Source organism: Chroicocephalus ridibundus, chromosome 1 (genome assembly GCF_963924245.1).
Source record: "Chroicocephalus ridibundus chromosome 1, bChrRid1.1, whole genome shotgun sequence".
NCBI lineage: Eukaryota > Metazoa > Chordata > Aves > Charadriiformes > Laridae > Chroicocephalus > Chroicocephalus ridibundus.
In genome coordinates this window covers 204,048,286-204,069,478 of record NC_086284.1, presented here as the reverse complement: position 1 = coordinate 204,069,478, position 21,193 = coordinate 204,048,286, and the positions used below count along the sequence as shown (strand labels likewise).

Sequence of the window (21,193 nt, the reverse complement as noted above, 5' to 3'; positions counted from 1 at the left end):
GTGTCTGAAGTGAAAATAAGCTATACCTACCAAAAGGCTCCAAACTATGCGAGATATGAGAGGTAACTTAATAAAGAGGCATGGCTTCATTTGAAACCCCTACGCGTATGTGTGCCTACGGTGCAACCAGCTGTCTTTTCCCAGTCCTGACCTGCACTCTTTGCCCGGAAGGTTCACAGGAACCAAGTGGGAACCTGTCCCACTCAGGGGCCAGCTCCGCGGATCAGGAGTATCTGCCTGAACTTGGGCAGCGCACTTTGTAAAACAAAACAAAATGTTAAAGTCCCAGCAACGCAGAAGTCAGGAGTGTAACTTCCATTGCAAGCTCATGGCAGCTTGCCTTGGGTTGGGGCATCTCTCCGAGCACAGCCACCAGAGAGCTCTCTGGCTGTGTGGCAATTTTACATCTGCCAGTTTCATCAAAAAAACTTAAATCTAAAGGACACAGCACCAGAGCTTTTAGCTGTAACATGCCATTCACCAGCCAATGCCAGGGCATACTGCAGGAGTCTGTCAGGGCAAGCGAGTGAAGCTGGACGGGTGCCACTGGAAAGGCTGACGGGAGCGTACCAGGTACAGGGTGTTGCTGGGAAAACACATGCCTTAGGGATGTCCCAGTTCAGGCCAGCACAGGCTGCTGCTGGTGCGGCACAGTCTGACCGGGCTTCATCACACCGAGCAAACGGCTCTGCCTCACAAACCACCCGTAATGGCTGAGCTTTCAGCAAACCGTAGCTGTTATTTGAAAAAATTATAGCATCCTGTGAAGATGAACGCTGCAGTTTCAGATATAAAAATTACTAGGGAGCTTGCTTTGACAATAAATTGAGGCAACCTAAAAAAGAAAATCTGCTTATGTCAAGCCTTAGGAAGGGGGCAGTGAATTGGCTAAATGATGGTTACACATTTCAGAAGCCCGGCTGTGCAAACCACTTCCCATATATGCAATTCATATCTACAAAAGACAGTGCCATTTTCTTCTAAGACAGAAAAGTCCACTAAAATTTCTGGGATGCTATTTTTAAAATGGCATAGCCATAAACCATTGCTCGCTTGACCAATGTAGACCTTCTTTTTAAAACGGCTCTTAGCTTCAAAAGTCAAAGCCGGCAGAAAACCCAGCCACTGGTTTGATGATGAGAACGGAGACAGAGAATGGTGATGGGTCTCCTCAGGGCTGGGTGACACACATCCCTTCGTCTGCAAAACCTTTTATTACAAAATGTAGAAATAAAAGAAACCGACCTGGTGGGAATAAGGGCAGTGAATCTTTTAACAGCTGTCCCCAAGGGAGGAAGCACAACATTCTGACCGTATAAAAGCTGAGCTCCTGCGCTGTTTAAGGAATGGTCACCAGCATTGCTTTTCCCCAAAAGCGGTTTGTAATGAAGAGGCTCCCTGCGTGCAGCCAGCTGGCCAGCACCAGCCTATACACACACACGCTTTCATATCTATACACACACACAGACACGTGTAAGATATATAGATACAGGTATGTATTTATAAGTAAAGGTGTATGGATATATAAGGAGAAGATGTCAGTAGCAGAGGGAGTCTCCCTGCACACTTTACTAGGAACTTTTTAAGATGGAAAGACTATAACCTAGAAACAATATTATGAGAAATGTTTATTTGTTGCGATTTGTAGCTTCACACAAATACTGAAATGAAGAGGAATGCATTTCAGATGTTCAATCTGCAGGCAAAATACAGAAACACAGAAAAGATTTGTCAGTATTAACAGCCAGAGAATGAATCAATAGATCTGCTATGGAAGGAAGATTAGGTTTTGGTTAGTGTTTTGCATTTTTTTTTATTAAAAAATTAATTCTTTTTAAATTACATTTTATTATCTGTGTGCAGATGTACTTTTTCTGCCGTTTCCCTTATGTATGTTTAGTACAAAGGTATGACAAAGACTAGTTTGCCTGTTAAAATGGATGAGAATCAGACAATAGTTCTGAACTAACAGCCACGCCAAGTATGTTTCGAAGTGGAACAGAATCTTTCCACTACCTTCAAGAGAAGCAAAGTTAATCCGAAACTAGAGAATCCTATGGAAAGGGGGAAAGCCAATCTAATTCCTAAGGTTTATATTTACCAAGCTATTGTAAAATCCTATGTTAACACAATTGGAGTTGTCTCAAACTCCATAGTTAGAGATAGCAGTAGGTAGATCGAGATGCACAGTTAGTAATAATTTAAAGCAAACAAACAGCAAAAAAATATTTTGTCTAACCAGGCTAGAAAAATCAGAAGATGCCAATTAAACAAAACATGCCGAGAACAGGACAAAACGTCCTGTATTCCTTATGTGTTATTCTAGTTCGTCACAGCTTATCCCTCTCCTTCATTATACCAATGTAGTTGAGCGCCTCCAGAGTCCTCCTGCCGGCCAGCCTCAGGCACTCGTCTCCAGCGGGAAACGCCGCTGTTCCTGCCGCGCCGCCGGTGCCCGCGGGCGGCGGCGCCTCGTGTGCTGGCATTTTGTGCCCTCCAGCGGCGCCTGAGATGCTGGGAGGGGGGAGCCCCCCCGGGCTGCGGGCAGAGGGGAGGGACCTCCCGCAGCTGCACACCCGCAGGGTGCCGCACTGGGTGGCAACATCCACTTTCTCCACTTCTGTAACCGAGCGCTCGGTCTGCGACCAACCATCACGCCCGGTGCTGCGGGTGACAGGCTCACTTTTAAGAGCGTGGTGTAATGAGCTCCTCTCAGGTGGGACGGTGTGGCTTTTATTTTCCTCCTCTGTGGCACGTAAAATAGAGTCTTTTTCCTGAAGATGGTTTGCTTCTTCTCTAGTCAAAATAGTGCTGGGCTGGAGAGGCCCGGTTCTGGTGCGAGAGGTCCTGGAGGGCTCTGTACTTGCTGAGGCTGGGATTAGGTTGGCATCGTCTCTCTTCAAGCACCGTTCATTCAGATATTCCCTCTTTTTGACTGTGTTTTCCTCTTCAGACTGTTTGAACAGAATTGTGTGAATGCAACTGTTTAAACATTTCAATAACTAAGGACTAAGTCAATGACTAACTAAAAAATAAATTAATGAAATAAAAAGAAAGGCCAGAACTGTCTGGTTTTGGTTGTTTGGTTTTTTTTCAGTATTTCTTCAGGGGTGTATTCCTGGCCTTTGTTGAAGAGAAGGTGGGTAAGGTGGACCTTCACTCTCACACAGGATTTATATTCTTACATTGGGGCATTTTTGTGTCGAGAATGGCTGAAAACACGCAGTGTGTCACATCCTCCTGCCTTACAGGCACGTAATGTAAGGCAGCTATACATCAAGGATGAGAGCAGAAGCTTGTTTAGCTTCTTCCCACAGTCACATTACTGTAATTCCACAAGGCCTGGTATTACCAAGAGACCAGACCACACGTCTGTTAAACTACTTAGGAAAATTTACAGCTAATCATTTCTTATCTTCCTCACACATGATGTTGCCTTGCACAAAACAAAACCATAAATAAGATTCCAGCTACATCCACCCTCAGATGGACTCGGGCAAACAGATATCATTCAAATGTACCCTGCAAACTCATAAAGGGGCAAGTACTCACTGTGTCAGGGCTAGAGCTGAAACAGCTCTCTGCCTGCCTTGGGGAGTAACTGGGAGACTGGCTGCTGAGTGACGACTCCCCATCTGAAAAATGAGACAAAAAGGGAAGAAAGGTTACTCACCAAAAATTCTCCAAATATCCAACTCCCAAGTACAGCATGTAGAATTAAATATTACTACTTAAGATGCCGTTTTAAGGTACTGTTTAAAGAATAAAGTGTTAGTGAGGTCAATCTAGATCTTGGCAGTAGACAATTCATCTTTCAGGGCAACATGTCTTAACAGAAAGTGTGAGATGGGTGCCTCAAAGCTCCAGCTATGCCATTGATGAGCAGAACTCTGCTACCCAAAAAGACGGAGGACTCTGCAGACCAGGGGCAGGGAGAGAAGGGAGCAAACTCCCTGCACACATTGGCTGCCATTCAAGTTATGTGTTTTTCTCTTGGAGGCCCCTGGGAGATCTTCTGCCCTGAAATGCAGCCAGCACAGCTGCCCCTACAGCTACTGAGGGAGCAAACAGGCCGTGGGATCTCCCTGCTGACTCCCCTCACTCTGTCCGCATGTGGAACTGCGGCATATAGTCTAGTGGAAGAGAATAAAGACTAGTAAAGTCTAGATGAGTAAGATGGCACATGTCAAACATCTAATGAAGGCATTCATTAATAGAGAAAAACACGTCCAAGATTTTTTCCAACCAACAGAGATCTGCAGGAATAGAAAGAAAGAAAATTACTGGTATTTTCTTGGCATTTTACTGCCTGGTGGTGGTGGTAAACTTGAGTTGTGGTGTTCAAATTAATATTCTTGACCTTTCTCGTGGATATATTTTATTTTTTTTTAGCAGTTACCCCTACTTTCAGAGCTGGCTTTTCAGTTTAGGGGACAACTTTGGAGGAAATGGGACAAAGAAAAATATGTGTATAATACTCACCAGAGAGAAGTTAACCTGAATTGATCCCTTCAAGGAAAAGCAAATACAAATAGTTCTTAGTTACCTGGTAATGCTAGTCTTCTTTATACAGAGCTGTGTGAATCAAAAATACAAGCCCTCACCAAATGTAACATCCTAAAAAGATCAAAACACTTCTCCCTGGCTTTAAAAGTAAATGTTTTAGTTTCACATGTAGAGAAAAATCTGATTTTTTACTTAATAATATATAAATGGTACTAACCCTTCTCCATCTTGTGAAGATTTGAACTCAATCCAACCTTATACTCTTTCTCTTGTGCTGCTGTGAACTTTTAAAAATAAGTAAGTGTTAATAGTGAGGGCTCAGTTGGATCAGTACCTCAGGTTAAGTGAGGAACATTCAGTTTCTGCATTACATAAAGGAGACACTACACTGTACCACAAACTATTTTAAGAGGTACAAAACCCCTGAGCACTACTGTATGTACCTGGGTGACTTCTATGGGCAAAATAACTTCAAGATTCTTTATATGTATAGTGGCATAAAGCTTCTTTATCATACTGAAGTGTCCTGCATATAATGTCCGGGCACTGCCTGCAGAATCTGATCCTAAGGGTTAATGGGTAATTTATGCAATTTATTTCAGGCATCAGCTTAGATGTGAATCAAATCATGTAAATTATGGACCTGAAGGGGATTTCTATCTGAACCACTTAAGTAGAAGCTGTTCTTTCTGGGTTCCCTATATAAACAATGCAGGAAAGGCAGCTTCCACAAAAGTTAATTCAGAGAAGCTAAATTCAGTTTCTAACTGTTGGGGACATTCCTTCTCCACCTCAAATGAATGGTAGGTTTGACAAAAAATATGTCTCTTTAAAAAGTTACCTCTTCAAATCCAAAGAGCTTTTTCTGTCTCCAGACTGATTCTTTCACAGACTCGTCATCACTGAGGGATGCAAACACAGAGTTCTCTGGTAAGTGGTTTCCCCTCCTCATTATAGGCAGATAAACAATGGTATAAAGGACTTAAATGTGCATAAGTTTATTCACATTATTCACTAGTATTTTCACTGGGAAAACTTGGGTCCTCAGTAATACTGTTTATAATTTTGCCTTCATGTCCTCTTAGCAGGTTCTCTTAAATTCAGCAAGGTCTCTGCAATTATCACCAGTTAATAGATTAATAATTTGCACGGCACTCACCTTTTCTTTCTTGAATAGTTCTGCACATTCTCCTTTAAGTTAATCTGCTGATCATGGTGATAAGCAAATGTCTCTAAAATAAAATGTAAACCTTGATTTTAAGATGCAATAGCATAAATGCAATTTGAAAATAAATGTTTCTGTCAACTTTTAAAAATAATTTTAATAATTGGATTTAAAATTATATTACTGCATTCTGAAGATTCATGACGTTTTCAGTCAGGGCAGACACATCTCTGGTTATGAAAACATATGTCTTTGAAAGGAGAATAAAAACCTGAACATATGTCCTTATCATAATGACACTCACCGTTTTTTTCAAGGTTTGCAGGTTTTTCTTTGTTTTCACAGGGTATGAGGTAGTGCTGTTGCTCATGACAGTCCTGCAGGTAGGTTTTATGAAGTCCGCTGGTTTTCTTGTAGCTTGCACTTGAGGCATTGTTACTTTTAAGCAAAATCTGTTCTGGAGCTGTGAAAATGCTTTCAAGGTGTCTGCCTACAGATCTTTTTGCATTGATTGCAGGATAAGCCTCTCTAGTATCATAAGGATAATTTCTGTTGGTCATTTGATTTCTATCATCAGGATCAATGAAAAAAATCTCAGTACTGCTTTGGTTAACAAAAGGATTAAAATGTTTTGTGGAAGGATTAGCATGGATTGGTTGGCTCTCATCTTCAAACAGTGCCAGAAAGGAACAATCTTGGGGAGCTTTTAGTTCTGCAGTTTCTTTCACAACATCAAACAACGGTTCTTTTATTCCTTCACTGTTTTCTGATTCGTTACTGGTCATCATCACTGGATTTTTCCTGGCAGAATTCATAAAGTCTAGCCTGGGGTGCAGGGTTTGGGGAGTAGAAAAGAAAAACCAGTTTGCTCAGTATATAAATAAGTGAAATACCAACTGCTAACACAGTAAATTATAACCCGATGACAAAACTCTCAAAGACTTTACTGCCCATTACACTTGCTTTTGTCACAAATGTACATTATTTCAACTGAAAAAGTGTCCTGTATTTTAATTCCACTTTACAGTAAGGTTATAAAAAAAGCATTCAATTTCATGATGTCTCCAAACATACCAAGACATGGAGCACATCCTCCTGAGCAGGGAACTGCGATTTATAAAATCAGCCACAGTATGTCACTGCTGCTCCACCAGCTGACCAAAGAAGTCCACTTTGGGGAAACAAAAAAAGAGAGAGGAAAAAAAAAAAAGAGAGAAAAAAAGAAAACGAGGAAGACTGCTTCTTTTGTTCACAGAAATAGTTTGTTCTTCAAGACTACATTTCTCTCCTGTACTAAAAGCCCATAATAAGCTGTGTGTACTGCTTCATTCCTGGTCTCTTTACCAAGTGACTTCCATTTGCACTTGAGGTCAGTGATCCAAATTCAGCACCGAATTTTTCTATTCCACTGTCAGGAGGCCAGTCAGACATTTCATTTTGCCCCTGCTTCCCTAACCCACTTCTGATAGTGGTGGTTTTGAAGACGGTATCATGCTAGCATCATTAGTGTGAAAGCTACCATGCTGTCACTTACTTGACTCTCAGCCTAACATTTTTGCTGCTTTTTTTCTAGGCTTGATCTGCTGACTGACCTTTCAGAAAATCTGAGCAAAAAGTTGAGAGGCTTCTGAAGCACAGAGTTGGCAAAGGTCATTCAAAAAATGCCCTTTCTTTAAAAATTTTTGAGAAATGTTATCAATGGAACTGGAAAACTGAAATGTAGTACAGAAAACTCTTACTGGAGAAAAAATTCTGTAATGTTTTGATCAGCAAATACTCAGAACTGGATAAAGATCCTAGAGAATTTAAATGAGAAAGTAGTGTCCTCTACTTACAGAACAGTTTTAAAGGGCTAAACACACTAGAGTTTGTTTCTGGAGAAACTTGGATAGATCTATGTGAGGAAGATAAAACCATTTTGTGAAGCAATTCAGAGGCTCCTTCTTCACTCCAGCTGAACACTTTGTAATGCTAAGTAAAAGTTAATAGTAGATGAGGAAATAACACATCTAAAATTTTTATTTAATATTTAGTGATCTTGAGGTGCCACAGCTCTCAGATGTATGCACATTGATTACATCATCAGTATGTTATAATTACATTAAACAACTGTATAAGTTTACACTCTACTTTCACGTGCAGGGAAAGAAACTCCCTTTCCAGAAGAACTCTTGAGGTATAAAAATTTATAGCTAAAATGGATGAGGACAAAACAAGGCTGATGATACAAAGAAACGGATTTGAAAAACAGTTGGAAAGAAGATGTTGTTAGTGAACCATGAATGGGCAGAGACCTATGGGAGGTGCCATAAGCAGATGAGGGCAGGCCTGAGGGCCTGTGGAGAAATGAAAGGGGAGATGTAGGCAAGGCAAGGTTAGTTAGGGCTTTAATGTAAAGATATTAATTGGGAGTTCACCAAGACAGACAGCAAGGTGAACGTTATCCTCATTTTAGGTTTTGCTGAAGAAAGCTGAGAGAAGCTAGGAGAAGAGAGAAAGAGAAAGTGAAGGTGTCTAAGACGGGAAGCTGATCTGTTCATGTAGTTATCACGTGGTCAGTGAGCTTATCAGTCACTTGACTCCCCAGGCAAACAGGCTGTAGGTACTTCAGGAACAGCAGTATAACATATGGCCTTGTATGGCTCTATTGATTCAAAGCTAGAGAATGATAGGAACTTGTAACCAGGCAGCAGGCTTACAGAATAAAAAGAGTAAAGGAAGATTAGCCCTGTAAGACTCCTAGATCCCAGGCAAGAGCCCCTGGAAAGGAACTGAAATAAAATGTTCAGTATAACAGTCTGGCCCTAAACTCTCTGTGATTAAAAAGATTTTTAGTCAGCACATACAAAAATAAATATATTCTAGATTTCCATCCATTCTTTTTAAAACCAAAGTGTATATTCTCATAAAAGTATTATTGAACCAATTCTAAAAAAAAAACCCAACAAAAAACCAACAAACAAGCTATAGTAGGATTGCATATGAAAGAAAAGGAAAGAAAATGCTTTGTTCCTGGAATCCCAAATGTAAACAATGCAGGTGGAGAAGTTGCTCAATTGCTGCAGCATCAAGGTCATCAGCAAAAGCACTTGCAACAGTGACCAGAACTAATGACAGCTGGGCCAGCTCCCAGTGACCTCTTAGTAAATCTGTGCTTTTCACTCAGGGTGAATTCAGCAACACCATCATATTTGTGACACAAGCGAAAAATAGCTCACGGTTCCAACCGCCTACCTAAAATTCACATCATGATGCCTTTCAGCATATTTAAATAGCTCGGTATGTTCAGACTTCCCATTTAATTTCAATATCTATTTGAAAAACACTAAAAATAAGTGAAAAATCAAGTAGCAATAAGCTTCATATTATCTTAGTATTTTTCTTACTTAAACTTGACTGTTATCTCTCTCTGTAATGGAAAATCACTGCCTACCTATGCAATGGCTTAAACAGTTCCTGAGGCACTGCATCAGACTTCCTGAAAATACACCTGCTTGGATGTTTTGTAATCCAAGGGTCTTGATCAGAACTATTTCCTTGCTGAGAAAATAGTAGAATCTGTCAAACTCTGAATATATGTAATAGTTAATAGTGTTTAAAACATTAAAGTTGTGTTTGCAAACAATATACGTTTTCTTGCTGTTTTTACTTCTTTTTTTCTTTACAGTAGAAACCCAAACCTCCTTAAAGCCCAATTGAGTTCTGTATAACTCATACTTTTCCATATTTGCGTATACCTGTTAATATTCTAAATGTCCTTTTAGCACCCCATTCTCCCATCGTATGAACAATCTTGAGAGCCTGTAACAAGCTGAAGTTCCACTGAAGATGACATAATCATAGAGAGCTGTTTACTGGAAGGGACCTAAAGAGGTATCTAGTCCAACCTCCTCAAAGCAGGACCACCTTTAAGGTTAGGACAGATTGCTCAGGATTGTTCAGGACTGAGATGCCACAACCTGTTTGGGTGGCCTCTTCTTGTGCTTAGCTACTTTTGTGACAATATTTTTTTCCTATACAAACAGACTTTCCATTGTCGCAACTTGTGACCTTTACTTCTTGCCATTTCACTGTGTACCTCTGGCTCTGTCCTGTCTGTGACTCTGCTTAGACTGTGGAAGACAGCAGTTGGTTTACCCCACACACCCATAGCTTTCTCTTTCCCAGGCTATGAAAGCCCTCTTCGCTCAGTCTCTCTACATTCATCATGTGCTCCAATCCCCTCACAATTTCTGTGGCCCTTCATTGGTCTTGCTACAGTTTGTTCATCTTGCTACCGTTTGTTGATCTCTCTCTTCTACTGGGGGTCCCAAAACTGGACATGGTATTTCAGATGTGTTCTCACATATGCTGCTCAGGGGGAAATAATCACTTGCCTTTGACTGCTGGGTGTGCTCTTTCCAATACAGCCCTCTATGTAGCTGTCCATCACTGCTAAAAGGGTGCACTGTTGACTTATGTACAACTTGTCATCCACCAGCACCCTCGGGTCCTTCTCTGCAAAATTGCTGCCTACTCAGTCAGTTCCCACGTGCACTGAGATGTGGGGTTATTTCTTCTAAGGTGCAAGGCTGGGCTTTGTATGTCTCCTTGTTAAACTCTATGAAGTTCCTGGTGGCCTTCTGTTTGTCAAGATCCCTCTGAGTAGCAGCCCTGCTACTGTAATGATCACTCTCACACTCTGGTGTTCTGCGTGAACCTGCTGAGATGCTGAGGGTGCATTCTGTCCCATTGTCCAACTTTCTAATGAAAATGTACCAGACGGTATCAATCTCTGAGAATCCCTGCCATTACTGAGCTCTTGCCAATTAGACTTTAGCCCACAGATGGCTACTTTGAGCATGATGGTAACAGCCAGGTTTTACCTATGTTATTTTCCACCCATCTGGTTCATACTTCCCCACTTTGGCTACTAGGATGCCATGGGAAACCTTGTCAAAAGCCTTCCTAACATGACGGTAAATAACATATCTGCTGCTCTCCCTTATTGATAGAGCTAGTCATTTCATCACAGAAGGCAAACAGGTTCATCAGGTGCAGTATGGCCTTGGTAAATCTATACTGGCTGTTCCCAGGGACCTTCTTGTTCTTCATGTACCTTGGAATTGCCTCCGGGAGGTCTAGTTCCATAATCCTTTCAGGGACAGAGGTGAGATGATACTTCCCCAGATCATGCTTATGTTTTTGCAGATGGGCATAACATTTGTGTATTTCTTGTCACTGAGACGCTTTTCTGATCACCACAGTCTTTCAAAGATGACAGACATGTGTCCTGCAGCGGTGTCATCCAACTCCCTCAATATACTTGAATGCACCTTGTCCAGACCCATGTATTTCTTTGTGGCCAGATTACTAAGGATTTCCTAACTTGATCCTTCATTACTGTTTTGTACCACTCTCTCCCAAACTCTACTGAGTTTGAAGATGTGCCAGAGAGCAGACCTTGTCAGAAAAGCCTGAAGCAAAGTAGGTCTTGTGTGACTCAGACTTTTCCATGTCCTTTTGTCACTATGTCATCAACTGTGTTTAGCAGTGGACAGCATTTTCCTTGGTTTCCTTTTGCTGATGACATACCTGTAGCAGTCCTCCTTGCTGCCCTTCTCACACCTTGTGAGTTTCAGCTCTGGCCATCCTAATGCCACCCCTCCAAGCTCGGGGCATGCTTCTGTATTCTTCCTGAGTGGCCTACCCCTCCTTCCACACTTTTTTTTTGCATTTGAGCTCAGTCCGGAGTTTCCTGATTCAGACAAACTGACCTCCAGGACCTTCTCATTCTCTTGCACATTGAGGTGGACTGTTTGAAAACATGTTTCTCGGGCTCCTTTGCTCCTTCAGGTCAGCTTCCTGTAGGTTTCTGCCTACTCCTTCCCTGAACAACCCAACATCTCCCCTTCTGAAGCCCTGAAGTACTCATTCGTCACTTAACTCAAGACTTTCAAATATCACTAGTGATACATGTAGAATTCGTTTTATTCTTTTCAATATATAATATATTTCCTAAAAATAAAGCATATTATGAGAGCCCCCTTATGTTTACTATTACATTTCTAAGGATGCTTCTTTTAAGAACCCCAAAGTTAACAAAAAATAAAAAATAGTAACATGCATCAGAACAAATAGCTTTCAATCATTTCTTAAACTTAACTTGAGCTAAACAGCAGGTTTTCTCAATCCTTTTAGGAACATTGAGAATACTGTAAGAACTATATTACTTACTGAGACACTCCATGATTACAAATTAGGTCACAGTGATCACCTGGGATCATACAATACTCAGTTATACTAATTGTACATTTAAGAAAGCTACATTTTTAACTGTAATACATTTCAACTTTCTTTACAAGCCAGAAACAAAAGAAAGCCAGCAGTATGTGACTAAATTTCTTTCTGCAGATATCAGCAATACTGAGAGCTCAGGGAACAAAAGCTCAAGTTTTAACTGTATTTCATAACAATAACAGAAAAATATTTGTATATATGGAATATTCATTGCCACCAGCCTACAAGAACTGTTTATAATTCATAATTATTTTCACCATTACACTAATTTTACACCCCAAATAAATGAAAGTTACTTTAAAATAATTCTGCGGAAATGACAAAATATTAATCAAACCTGGTTTTGCGGGTACTCTACATAGGACTGTTTCCAAGTGTTGCCCATTAGGTTTGTGTTGAAATTTTCTTCTGAAAATTGTGTACAGTTAGAGGACCAAAAAACAGAAGAGGACAATGGACAAGCATTAAAAGCTCCCGCTATGTTGTCTTCATGTTCCATACTAGAATCAGCATACGTTAATTCTGTTACCTGTGATAACTAGAAAAAACATAGCAGAGACATTTATCTAAAACTGTTTTCATGTAAGCATAAAGTTAGAAGTAATCAACCTTTCTATATCTTTTACAGCTCTGCACATATATCACCTGAAAGAGAAAATTTTCATGTATTCTGATGTGATTTTTCATTAAAAACATAAGGTAATAAGGGCTAATTTTAGGGAATAAGTACCTACTTAAGTTGAAGCACGCACACAAATATCATCCTGAGGAGAGATGTCTATAAATACATTTTTAGCTTTAGAGGTGTAGGTAAATAATCTGCTGACTTGGTTCTTAAGGAGTAAAATGAAAAATAATTTACTCCATTGAGGAGAGGTCTCCAACATGTTGTTATACCAGCAATGCTATGTCAAGCAGATCAGAACACAAGGAGAAATTTGAAGGCAGAACTCATGAAATGCCACTGTATCCACGGCTACACAGAAGTGATGCCTGTAATCCAGTTTATCCAGTGAAAGCAGCACAAAATACCAATGACATGAAAAGCCTTGCACATTAATTGCACAAAAACTTTGTACCACAAAAACTGTAACCTTCCAGAAGTCTGAAAATTTTCACTTTCATAGCCCCTCTTTCTGCTTAATAAAGTGGATATATCTTAATTGCTTAAATTGGATATACTTCAACTTATGGAGATTTTAAAAACAGTTCTTTGTAACATACAGGCCTTAGACTTTATTTTTTTGATCCATATATTAAATTAGCTTTCTGTGTGTGCACACGGCATTATGATTTGTTTTGATGAACTGATGTAAATATATCCATATAAGTGGAAATTGGGGAGAAACTTAGCTATCATTTTGATGTGTTATTTCTGGCCATGCTAAATGAGAAAGAGTCATAGGGAAGGCTGACTTAATGCAATATCCAAAAAGCAGTGGCAAATCATGGTGATCTTGGCTGAAACACACTAGACAGCTAAACTTTTCACTCATACTAAGTAATTCTTCCTGACTCAAAAGGAAATTCTAACATTAGAAAAATATCTGTCTTTCTCACTCTAGCAAAATGTGCATTTGCAACATGAATGGGCCAAGAACATACAGAACAACACTGTGCAAGCATCTTACCCTCAGAATCCTATCTGATATGAATAGCAGGAGTCAATGGAGCTGTATTATCAATCAAGTCCTAGTAACCTAAACTAAACGTCTTCTAACAGATTTACTAACTTGGGGGTTTTTTTTGTTCGGTTGTTTTTTTACGCAATGGTGGAATGCGTCATAAAAGAAAACTTAAATTCCATTGAGAGAATGTTTTTCACTGGAATCTCAATGAGTGTATGAACTTCCCTATTGTATCCGCAGAGACTTGTACTTAAGTTCCTCTTAAAGACCCACTTCTGTCTATGCTTCTCACATTTCATCATTTCATATTTCTGCATATTTTTAATTTATCTGCTGTTGGCCTCAGTCTCTTTCCTGTAATCTCTGTCCTCTGTGACTAGCATAGAGCACAGATATTCTGAAGTATTTTGGAAAATGCCTAAAACAAGGTGAGCTTTCCAAAAAATATGTAAGAAATGGAAGGAAAAAATATAAAATGTGACTGGCAAATAACATGTCAATATAGCCTTAAAGAGGAAGACTACCTGTTTCAGTATCAATGGGATTTGGTCACTCTGAAAAATCACTTAAAAATACACTCATTGCTGCACATTTTTAGCTTTACATCAGCAAGGACAATAAACTTACTTACATTACGCTGGTATTTTCCTTTCTCTGAGAGATGCTGCCTTCTGCTGTCCAATACTTGCTTTTGTAACCTTATAAGATGCATAAAACCAGTTCATGAAATATAAGATCTAGAAGTTTAAAAATATTCTAACTACTAATTTTAAAATAATTTAAGAATATTTTTCCACATATCTTAAAAAGGCCTGATTCTTAAGCAGTTATGAGCAGCCAGTGTGTGAGTCAGTCACTTCAGGGTGTCAGATGGAAAAACAGCGTAAGTGGAAAATGCTATTTGAATAGCCTGCTCTGTGAGATAAACTTAGTGTACGTACCTGACATGAGTAAAGAAACATTATTTTTGTTTAAATCTCTCATCTTCATATATAGTTTTTATTCAGAATACATTTATTTACTCTCTCATAGTAAGAGCATCACCGGAATGCCAGGAATGGTTGTGAAACATCTTCATCTTAGAATGGTATATTTATGTTTACTTAATACCCCAAATATAAGACCATCATGAAATACCTTTTCCAGAACTTCTTTATAGCTTAACTACCGCCTACTTTCTACAAGTACCTGTCCTGGATGTCACCTAAGTCTGACATATGTTGTGTACGTAGTGGTGATGTGGGAAGCTCTATGTTGTGCCTCCTAACAGGTATTTTTACATCCTCAGTGATATCAACGTGGACTGGCTTCCTCACGTTCTCTGCAATGAAAGTATTTGGAATGTCAGCACTGGTCTTAGAGAAAGTTTTGAGCTTCCTGAATTTTCATTAGAGTACAAAAGCCCTTGGTTTATGTTTCTAATCCATTTAAAGTCATATATTTTGGTTTCTCTGTTACTAACAATGCAAGCGCTCTATTTTAAAGGGCATTACAGTATAAAATTATTTATGGTCAGCTGCCGTGTGTAGACAGGCTCTGCTGCCCTCCTCAATCACCTTCTAATCCTCCTGAGCATAGGACAACAAATTCTCTGCAATCTGGTTTATGAATATTTCACAGAGCATAAGAGTTAGGACTTAAGTTGTAGAGATGTTTTTTAGGAGTGTAATGATGGATTTTAAGAAAGATACTCTGGGTAGAACTGACAGATTATTCCAAATGCCCCCAAAAGTTATGAAAAATGAACTGGAATACAAATGGACCCATCCAATGGCAAAGGGAAAAAGAAATGGATGTAGGGTAAAATTAACGGATGGAATGAGGGAGGTACATAAGTGTACCAGACTTTAAAGATGAAGTAGGCAATAGCCAAGGTTATTTGATTGCTCTTTTGTCCTGACTTTTTATTCAATCATTATTTTTGTATTTACTTACAATTTTTTATTTTAAAAATGAAACAACACTTATTCAAGCATTAAGTTATAAGTGGAAGAACAAGTACTAAAATATAGCAGTAATAATTAAGGATAACTGATTTTGTTAACTCTGAAGTCATAGAATCATAGAATGTGTTGGGTTGGAAGGGACCTTTAAAGGTCATCTAGTCCAACTCCCTGCAGTAAGCAGGGACATCTTTAACTAGATCAGATTGATCAGAGCCCCATCAAGCCTGGCCTTGAATGTCTCCAGGTATAGGGCCTCCACCACCTCCCTGGGCAACCTGTTCCAGTGTCTCACCACCCTCATTGCAAGGAACTTCTTCCTCATGTCTAATCTAAACCTACCCTGCTCTAGTTTAAAACCATTGCCCCTCGTCCAATTGCCCGTGTAAACAGCCCCTCCCCAGCTTTCTTACAGGCCCCCTTCAGGTACTGGAAGGTCGCTATTAGATCTCCCTGGAACCTTCTCTTCTCCAGGCTGAACAACCCCAACTCTCTCAGTCTGCCTTCACAGGAGAGGAGCTCCAGCCCTTTGATCATCTTCATGGCCCTCCTCTGGACCCACTCCAACAGGTCCGTGTCCTTCTCGTGCTGGGGGCTCCAGAGCTGGATGCAGTACTCCAGGTGGGGCCTCACGAGAGCAGAGTAGAGGGGGAGAATCACCTCTCTGGATCTGCTGGCCACGGTTCTTTTGATGCAGCCCAGGATGCGATTGACTTTCTGGGCTGCAAGCATGCATTGTTGGCTCATGTCCAGCTTTTCATCCACCAGTACCCCCAAGTCCTTTTCCGCAGGGCTACTCTCTGTTACGTCATCCCTCAGCCTGTATTGATAACGAGGATTGTTCCGACCCAAGTGTGGGACCTTGCACTTGGCCTTGTTGAACTTCATAAGATTAACTTCATAAGTCTGACTTCATAAATCTGAACACTGTTACACTAAACTCACCTCTGTTGTCTTTTGTGGTTGATATCTGGTTGACAACATACAGATTGAGGAGATCTAAACTGACTGATGAACTTTTAGGAGACGATACTCCCAGAAGCTTCATCTTTGATTTAAGCTTCCTCTTTTCAAAGAATTCCTAAATTTTTCAAAAGAGAGAATAAGTTTTTGACAGAAGCTTCAACAACAGGTTAGCAGCATATATAATTCTTAGTAAAAAATTCCTAGTAATAAAAGCACATGATTAAATCTCTCTGAGTGCTCACACCCTGTCTACTGTTATTTAGTTTACTTTTATTGCCTTGAAAAAGACTGCAAGTACAATTTGATCATACTCAAAATAAATAACTGTTCTCTTGATGTGAAAATCTCAGTCCTTAAACAGTCATGCCTCAAACTTTGTGTATGATCATTAAAAATATTTCTTTAAAATAAAAGACATACCACAATGCTGCAAGGAAAAAGTCTAAGAAAAAAATTAAACTTGGGCATTTTAGGCAGCTTATAAGCTAGTAGGCAAATAAATCAGCAAGATTACATACACATGGCCATCTATAATGACACAAAGAGTTCATTGTTCTCCAAATTTGTCTTTCTTGACAAAGAAAATAATCTTGTGACAAAAAAAAAAAAAGAGAAAAAAATAAAGCAGAAAAATCTCTAAGACTGGGACTTTGGAAAATCTTTTTGTCGCAAGGAGCACTCTGAATGTGTGAGGTGGATAAATATGGAAAATTTGGGACATAAAAATGTCCATTTTGTAGGAGACCATTAATAATCATCCTAAAATCATTACCACCAAGCACAGCAGATGAATAAATCAAAACAGTAAGATTTTTTTATTTTAATGACAAGAGGGATATTGAAAACTGAAGGCTATGACACAAAATAGCTTTTCTTCTGAAATGCAGTTCCTCTTGTGATTGCAGGTTACATGTAGTTAATATACTCAACGTGCTTGTTGGTAACTATTTTCCAGTATAATTTACTATATCACAATCTTTACCGTTCTAGGATGCTATCATCTTTGGAAAATACCTGTTCTTCAGTTAAGAATATCTGCAGTAAGGTAAATTCAGCCTGTGTTCAAATCAACACTTCAAAATTCATATTGCTTTGGAGTCCACACTCTCAAAACGTATCCATATCCTTCAATGTCCCAGACATTTTCTTCCCATCACCTCTAAATTACAAAATTACTATTAATTGTGTAATGGCAATTACAAAATTACCACTGTGTTTAGTAATTTAGTAATTTAGGACTAAATTACTAAAAACAATCCTGTGTTGGATCCTTTCCTGTTTCCTCTCCTCCACTGAAGCAAATTACATAGTTATAACATAAATCATGTGGCTTAGACCAATAAATCCCTGAGAAAACACATATTTTCAGAACTCACGGGTCTCCGGGAGACTGGGAAAGCGATGGGGGTAACAAGCTGCTCGTTGTTCCCACATTCCCTCAGGTAAAATTTTTAATTTCAGAGATTGTCTCCATACTGTCAGCCTGTTTTCCCACCTCCTGTATATGCCAGCGCATCTGCTCTGAGCATTGTGGGGTACCAGCTTCAGTGGTGGAGCTTCCCCATACTGTCTGGTTTTTCCTTGCTGCTGAGGAGGAAACTGCCTCCTCTTACTATAGTTACAACTATCTTCTCTTACTGTTTTCTCTCTTTCCTGTTTGAAATGTCTTCTGCTATGCTAGAGATAAATTTGATTCTATTATTTCATTTTGACATTCAAAATACAAATAAGCTGCCCTACTTTTGCCAATACCAGAATAAAATACTTCAGTGACCCTAACATTCTTTTATGTAGCCCAGGAAAATAGCTGTGCATATGTGTGTTAGGCTAGCTGATCACGTGTTGTCACTGTGAGGCTTCAAGCAATCCTGTGTGTCAGCACATACCAACAAAATATAGTAACAGAATTTATTCAGTAAAACTTAAGTAGGGCACATTCATTCATGCCTTCTCCTCCTCTCTCCTCTTCCTGCTGGAATTCAGTGTGGTAAACCTAGACTTAGAAGTTACATGTAGTCAAGAAAACACATTACAAGTGTTACGCTACAGTTTTGAGTCTCACTCCAAATGCTTTGAAAGTTTTTCCTAAGTGAATAAACTAAAGCATTTATTTAACTATAAAATCCAAGATGGCTAGAACTGCTTACCTTTTGCTTTCTCCTTTCCTGCTTTAATACGATTCTGCTCCTGAAACATGCAAATAATTATTGTTTTAGTTGTGAGAGTATAATATTGAGTCACGGCTTGAATTTCTCACCAATTGAGAATTGTATTGAGAATTTAGGACACGTGGTGTGGTGTGTTACGTTATGTTATGTGTTATGTTATGTTATATGTTATGTTATGTTATGTTATGTTATGTTATGTTATGTTATGTTATGTTATGTTATGTTATGTTATGTTATGTTATGTTATGTTATGTTGGATCAAAATTTCAGGTAGTAAAGTCAACATGTCTCCAGTGAAGTCACTTTGACTGATCCCAGTTTACTCAGGAAAGGATAGGACCACATTCTATCTTAAGGATACCAAATACATCGAACATTCAGAAGGAAAACATTTTGGACATTCAACTTGTAATGCAACATTTAATCAATTCTTAATTTCTTAAAACATTATATCTTTGTCAATATATTCATTTCTCCTAATTTTCTTTGTCACACTGCAAAGCCATGCTAGCAAAGAAAATAAAGGAGCACAGTACAAGTTTCTACCTTTTGGGACTTTACAGAATATTGTGAACATTTTGTAAAATGACACTACAAGTTTTATCAAGCTGCTGTTAAGTAATGCAATATAGGAGACAGTTATACCTTAAACTACATATCTCACTTGTTAAACATAGTCTTAAATTAATTGCCTACAGGACATGGTGCGTAAAATTGGAGCTTAGTCCAATTTTATGAGCAGGGTGAGCATGGCTGCAGTCCTGGGGTCAGTAAGATTAGGACTTTTTTTTGAGAGTTAGAAATATGGACTATCCCCTTGGAATTACCTTTTTTTTTTTTTTTTACACTGTGCTTAAAGTTAGAACATTTTCTAAACATCTGCACATAACATTTACCCTTGCAGTAGGTAGAAGCTCCAGTAAAGGACAGTTTTTCTGATGCAAATCCCAGACTCACCTGAGGAATCCTGACAGGTAATTAACAGTATCAGAAAACAGCAGAATGATTTGCTATTTGCATGCAATACTCCTACACTTTGCTTTTTCTTACAGACAGAACAGTATGATAGACAGGCATTTAGGACAAAGTTGTGGTCGGTTTTGGTTTTTTTCCAAACTGAAGCTCTCCCTTCCCCCTGCTTCACATAGGCAACGTTCAGAAACCTCATTTTGCTCGGAAGACTTCCAGATGGGTAAGGCATTGTTTTAGTTTGATTCTGCATAGAATGAGAATGGTTATAAAACTGTGTTTAGCAAAGCCACTTTCAAATGGCTCACCAAATCTGTGGGGTTTAAGTTTCTAGTAAATAGGCAGATGGCACAGCACCTAAAGAAACTGAATATTATCCTTTTTTTTTTTAACATTACAACTCAGTTGGTGATCATTTTACTATTTCAGTGAATCTCAGTAACTATACATCTTTCCAAATGATAACCACTGCCATTTGTCAGGGCGTGAGGAAAGGCCCAGGCGGGATGGCCTCCCCCAGCCCCAGCCTGCAGAGAGTCATGAGGCCCAAAGGTGACACACCCTGCCTGGTGTGGGAGGGCATCTGTGTGTCCCCACACAGACTGCTTCAGGTGGGGACAGCGCGGCTGGTCTGTGAGGGGACACCGGGGCTGTCACTCATACCATGGCTGTATCTGGTCTGTGATGGGACACCGGGGCTGTCACACACAGCATGGCTGTACCTGTTCCATGAGGGGACACCAGGGCTGTCACACACACCATGGATTTACCCATCTGTGAGGGGACATCAGGGCTGTCACACACACCATTGGCTGTATCTGGTCTGTGAAGGGACACCAGGGCTGTCACACACACCATGGATTTACCCATCTGTGAGGGGACATCAGGGCTGTCACACACACCATTGGCTGTATCTGGTCTGTGAAGGGACACCAGGGCTGTCACACACACCATGGCTGTATCTGGTCTGTGAAGGGACACCAGGGCTGTCACACACACCATGGCTGTGCCCAGTCCGTGAGGGGACACTGGCTCAGCATGGAGCCATTTCTGGCAGCCTTTGAAGAGTTTCACTCACCGGCTGCCGCCAACCCAGTTCATTTTCTGCCGCTGAGAAAGGAGGGCGGGCTGTGGTATGTGGTGCTGGGGCTGGAGAGGGCAGGCAATGGCCACCACAGGGGTGGTTTGCCACCTCCTGGCAAGGCCACAGAGCCCTCCTGCAGGGCCTCCTCCTCCCTGGGAGCGCCAGGGCAGCTGCTCTCCATGCCCCAGGCTGCCCAGTGCTGGCAGGAAAGAGGGAGAGGGTGGTACAGGGACAGATAGCGAAAGGAGAAGGATGCAGAAAGCCAGGCTGATGTGGAGGATGCGATGCTCTGGTTGCTGCCACCCTTCCTCTACCACTGGCCCTTCCATACAGGCTGCTGCCAGAAGCCATTGCCCTTTTGCAAGGGAATCACAAGCCTCTTGCTGTCCCAAGTGAATCAAATTCACAGTTATTGGAGCAGCTTACTCAGCTGTTGATGTTTTGTCTTTTAGGCCCAGCTTGTTGTGTCATTGCTACAACCGCCA

The 21,193-nt window shown here is 40.2% G+C and overlaps 1 protein-coding gene across 1 annotated transcript; it reads right to left on the bottom strand.

The window, feature by feature from the left end:
• Positions 1-2,330: 2,330 nt before the first annotated feature.
• On the bottom strand, positions 2,331-20,578 carry REDIC1 (regulator of DNA class I crossover intermediates 1). The gene is made up of 14 exons (XM_063326920.1): positions 20,347-20,578; positions 19,613-19,622; positions 18,635-18,674; positions 16,467-16,602; positions 14,767-14,899; positions 14,210-14,276; positions 12,288-12,488; positions 9,105-9,211; positions 5,976-6,496; positions 5,666-5,738; positions 5,348-5,408; positions 4,724-4,790; positions 3,553-3,635; positions 2,331-2,954 (listed from the first exon to the last, which is right to left on the bottom strand). The coding sequence occupies exons 1-14, from the start codon at positions 20,576-20,578 to the stop codon at positions 2,331-2,333; spliced, it is 2,355 nt and encodes a 784-aa protein (XP_063182990.1).
• Between the last annotated feature and the right edge of the window lie 615 nt (positions 20,579-21,193).

Excerpts from the sequence above, each read along its gene's own strand:
- REDIC1 (XM_063326920.1), bottom strand. The coding sequence starts at position 20,578 with ATGGTGTGTGTGACAGCCCTGGTGTCCCTTCACAGACCAGATACAGCC. Across the intron at positions 12,489-14,209 it reads AAGGAAAATACCAGCGTAAT|TTATCACAGGTAACAGAATT; the intron begins GTAAGTAAGTTT and ends TGTTTTTTCTAG. Across the intron at positions 9,212-12,287 it reads TAGAGTACCCGCAAAACCAG|CAAGGAAATAGTTCTGATCA; the intron begins GTTTGATTAATA and ends CTATTTTCTCAG.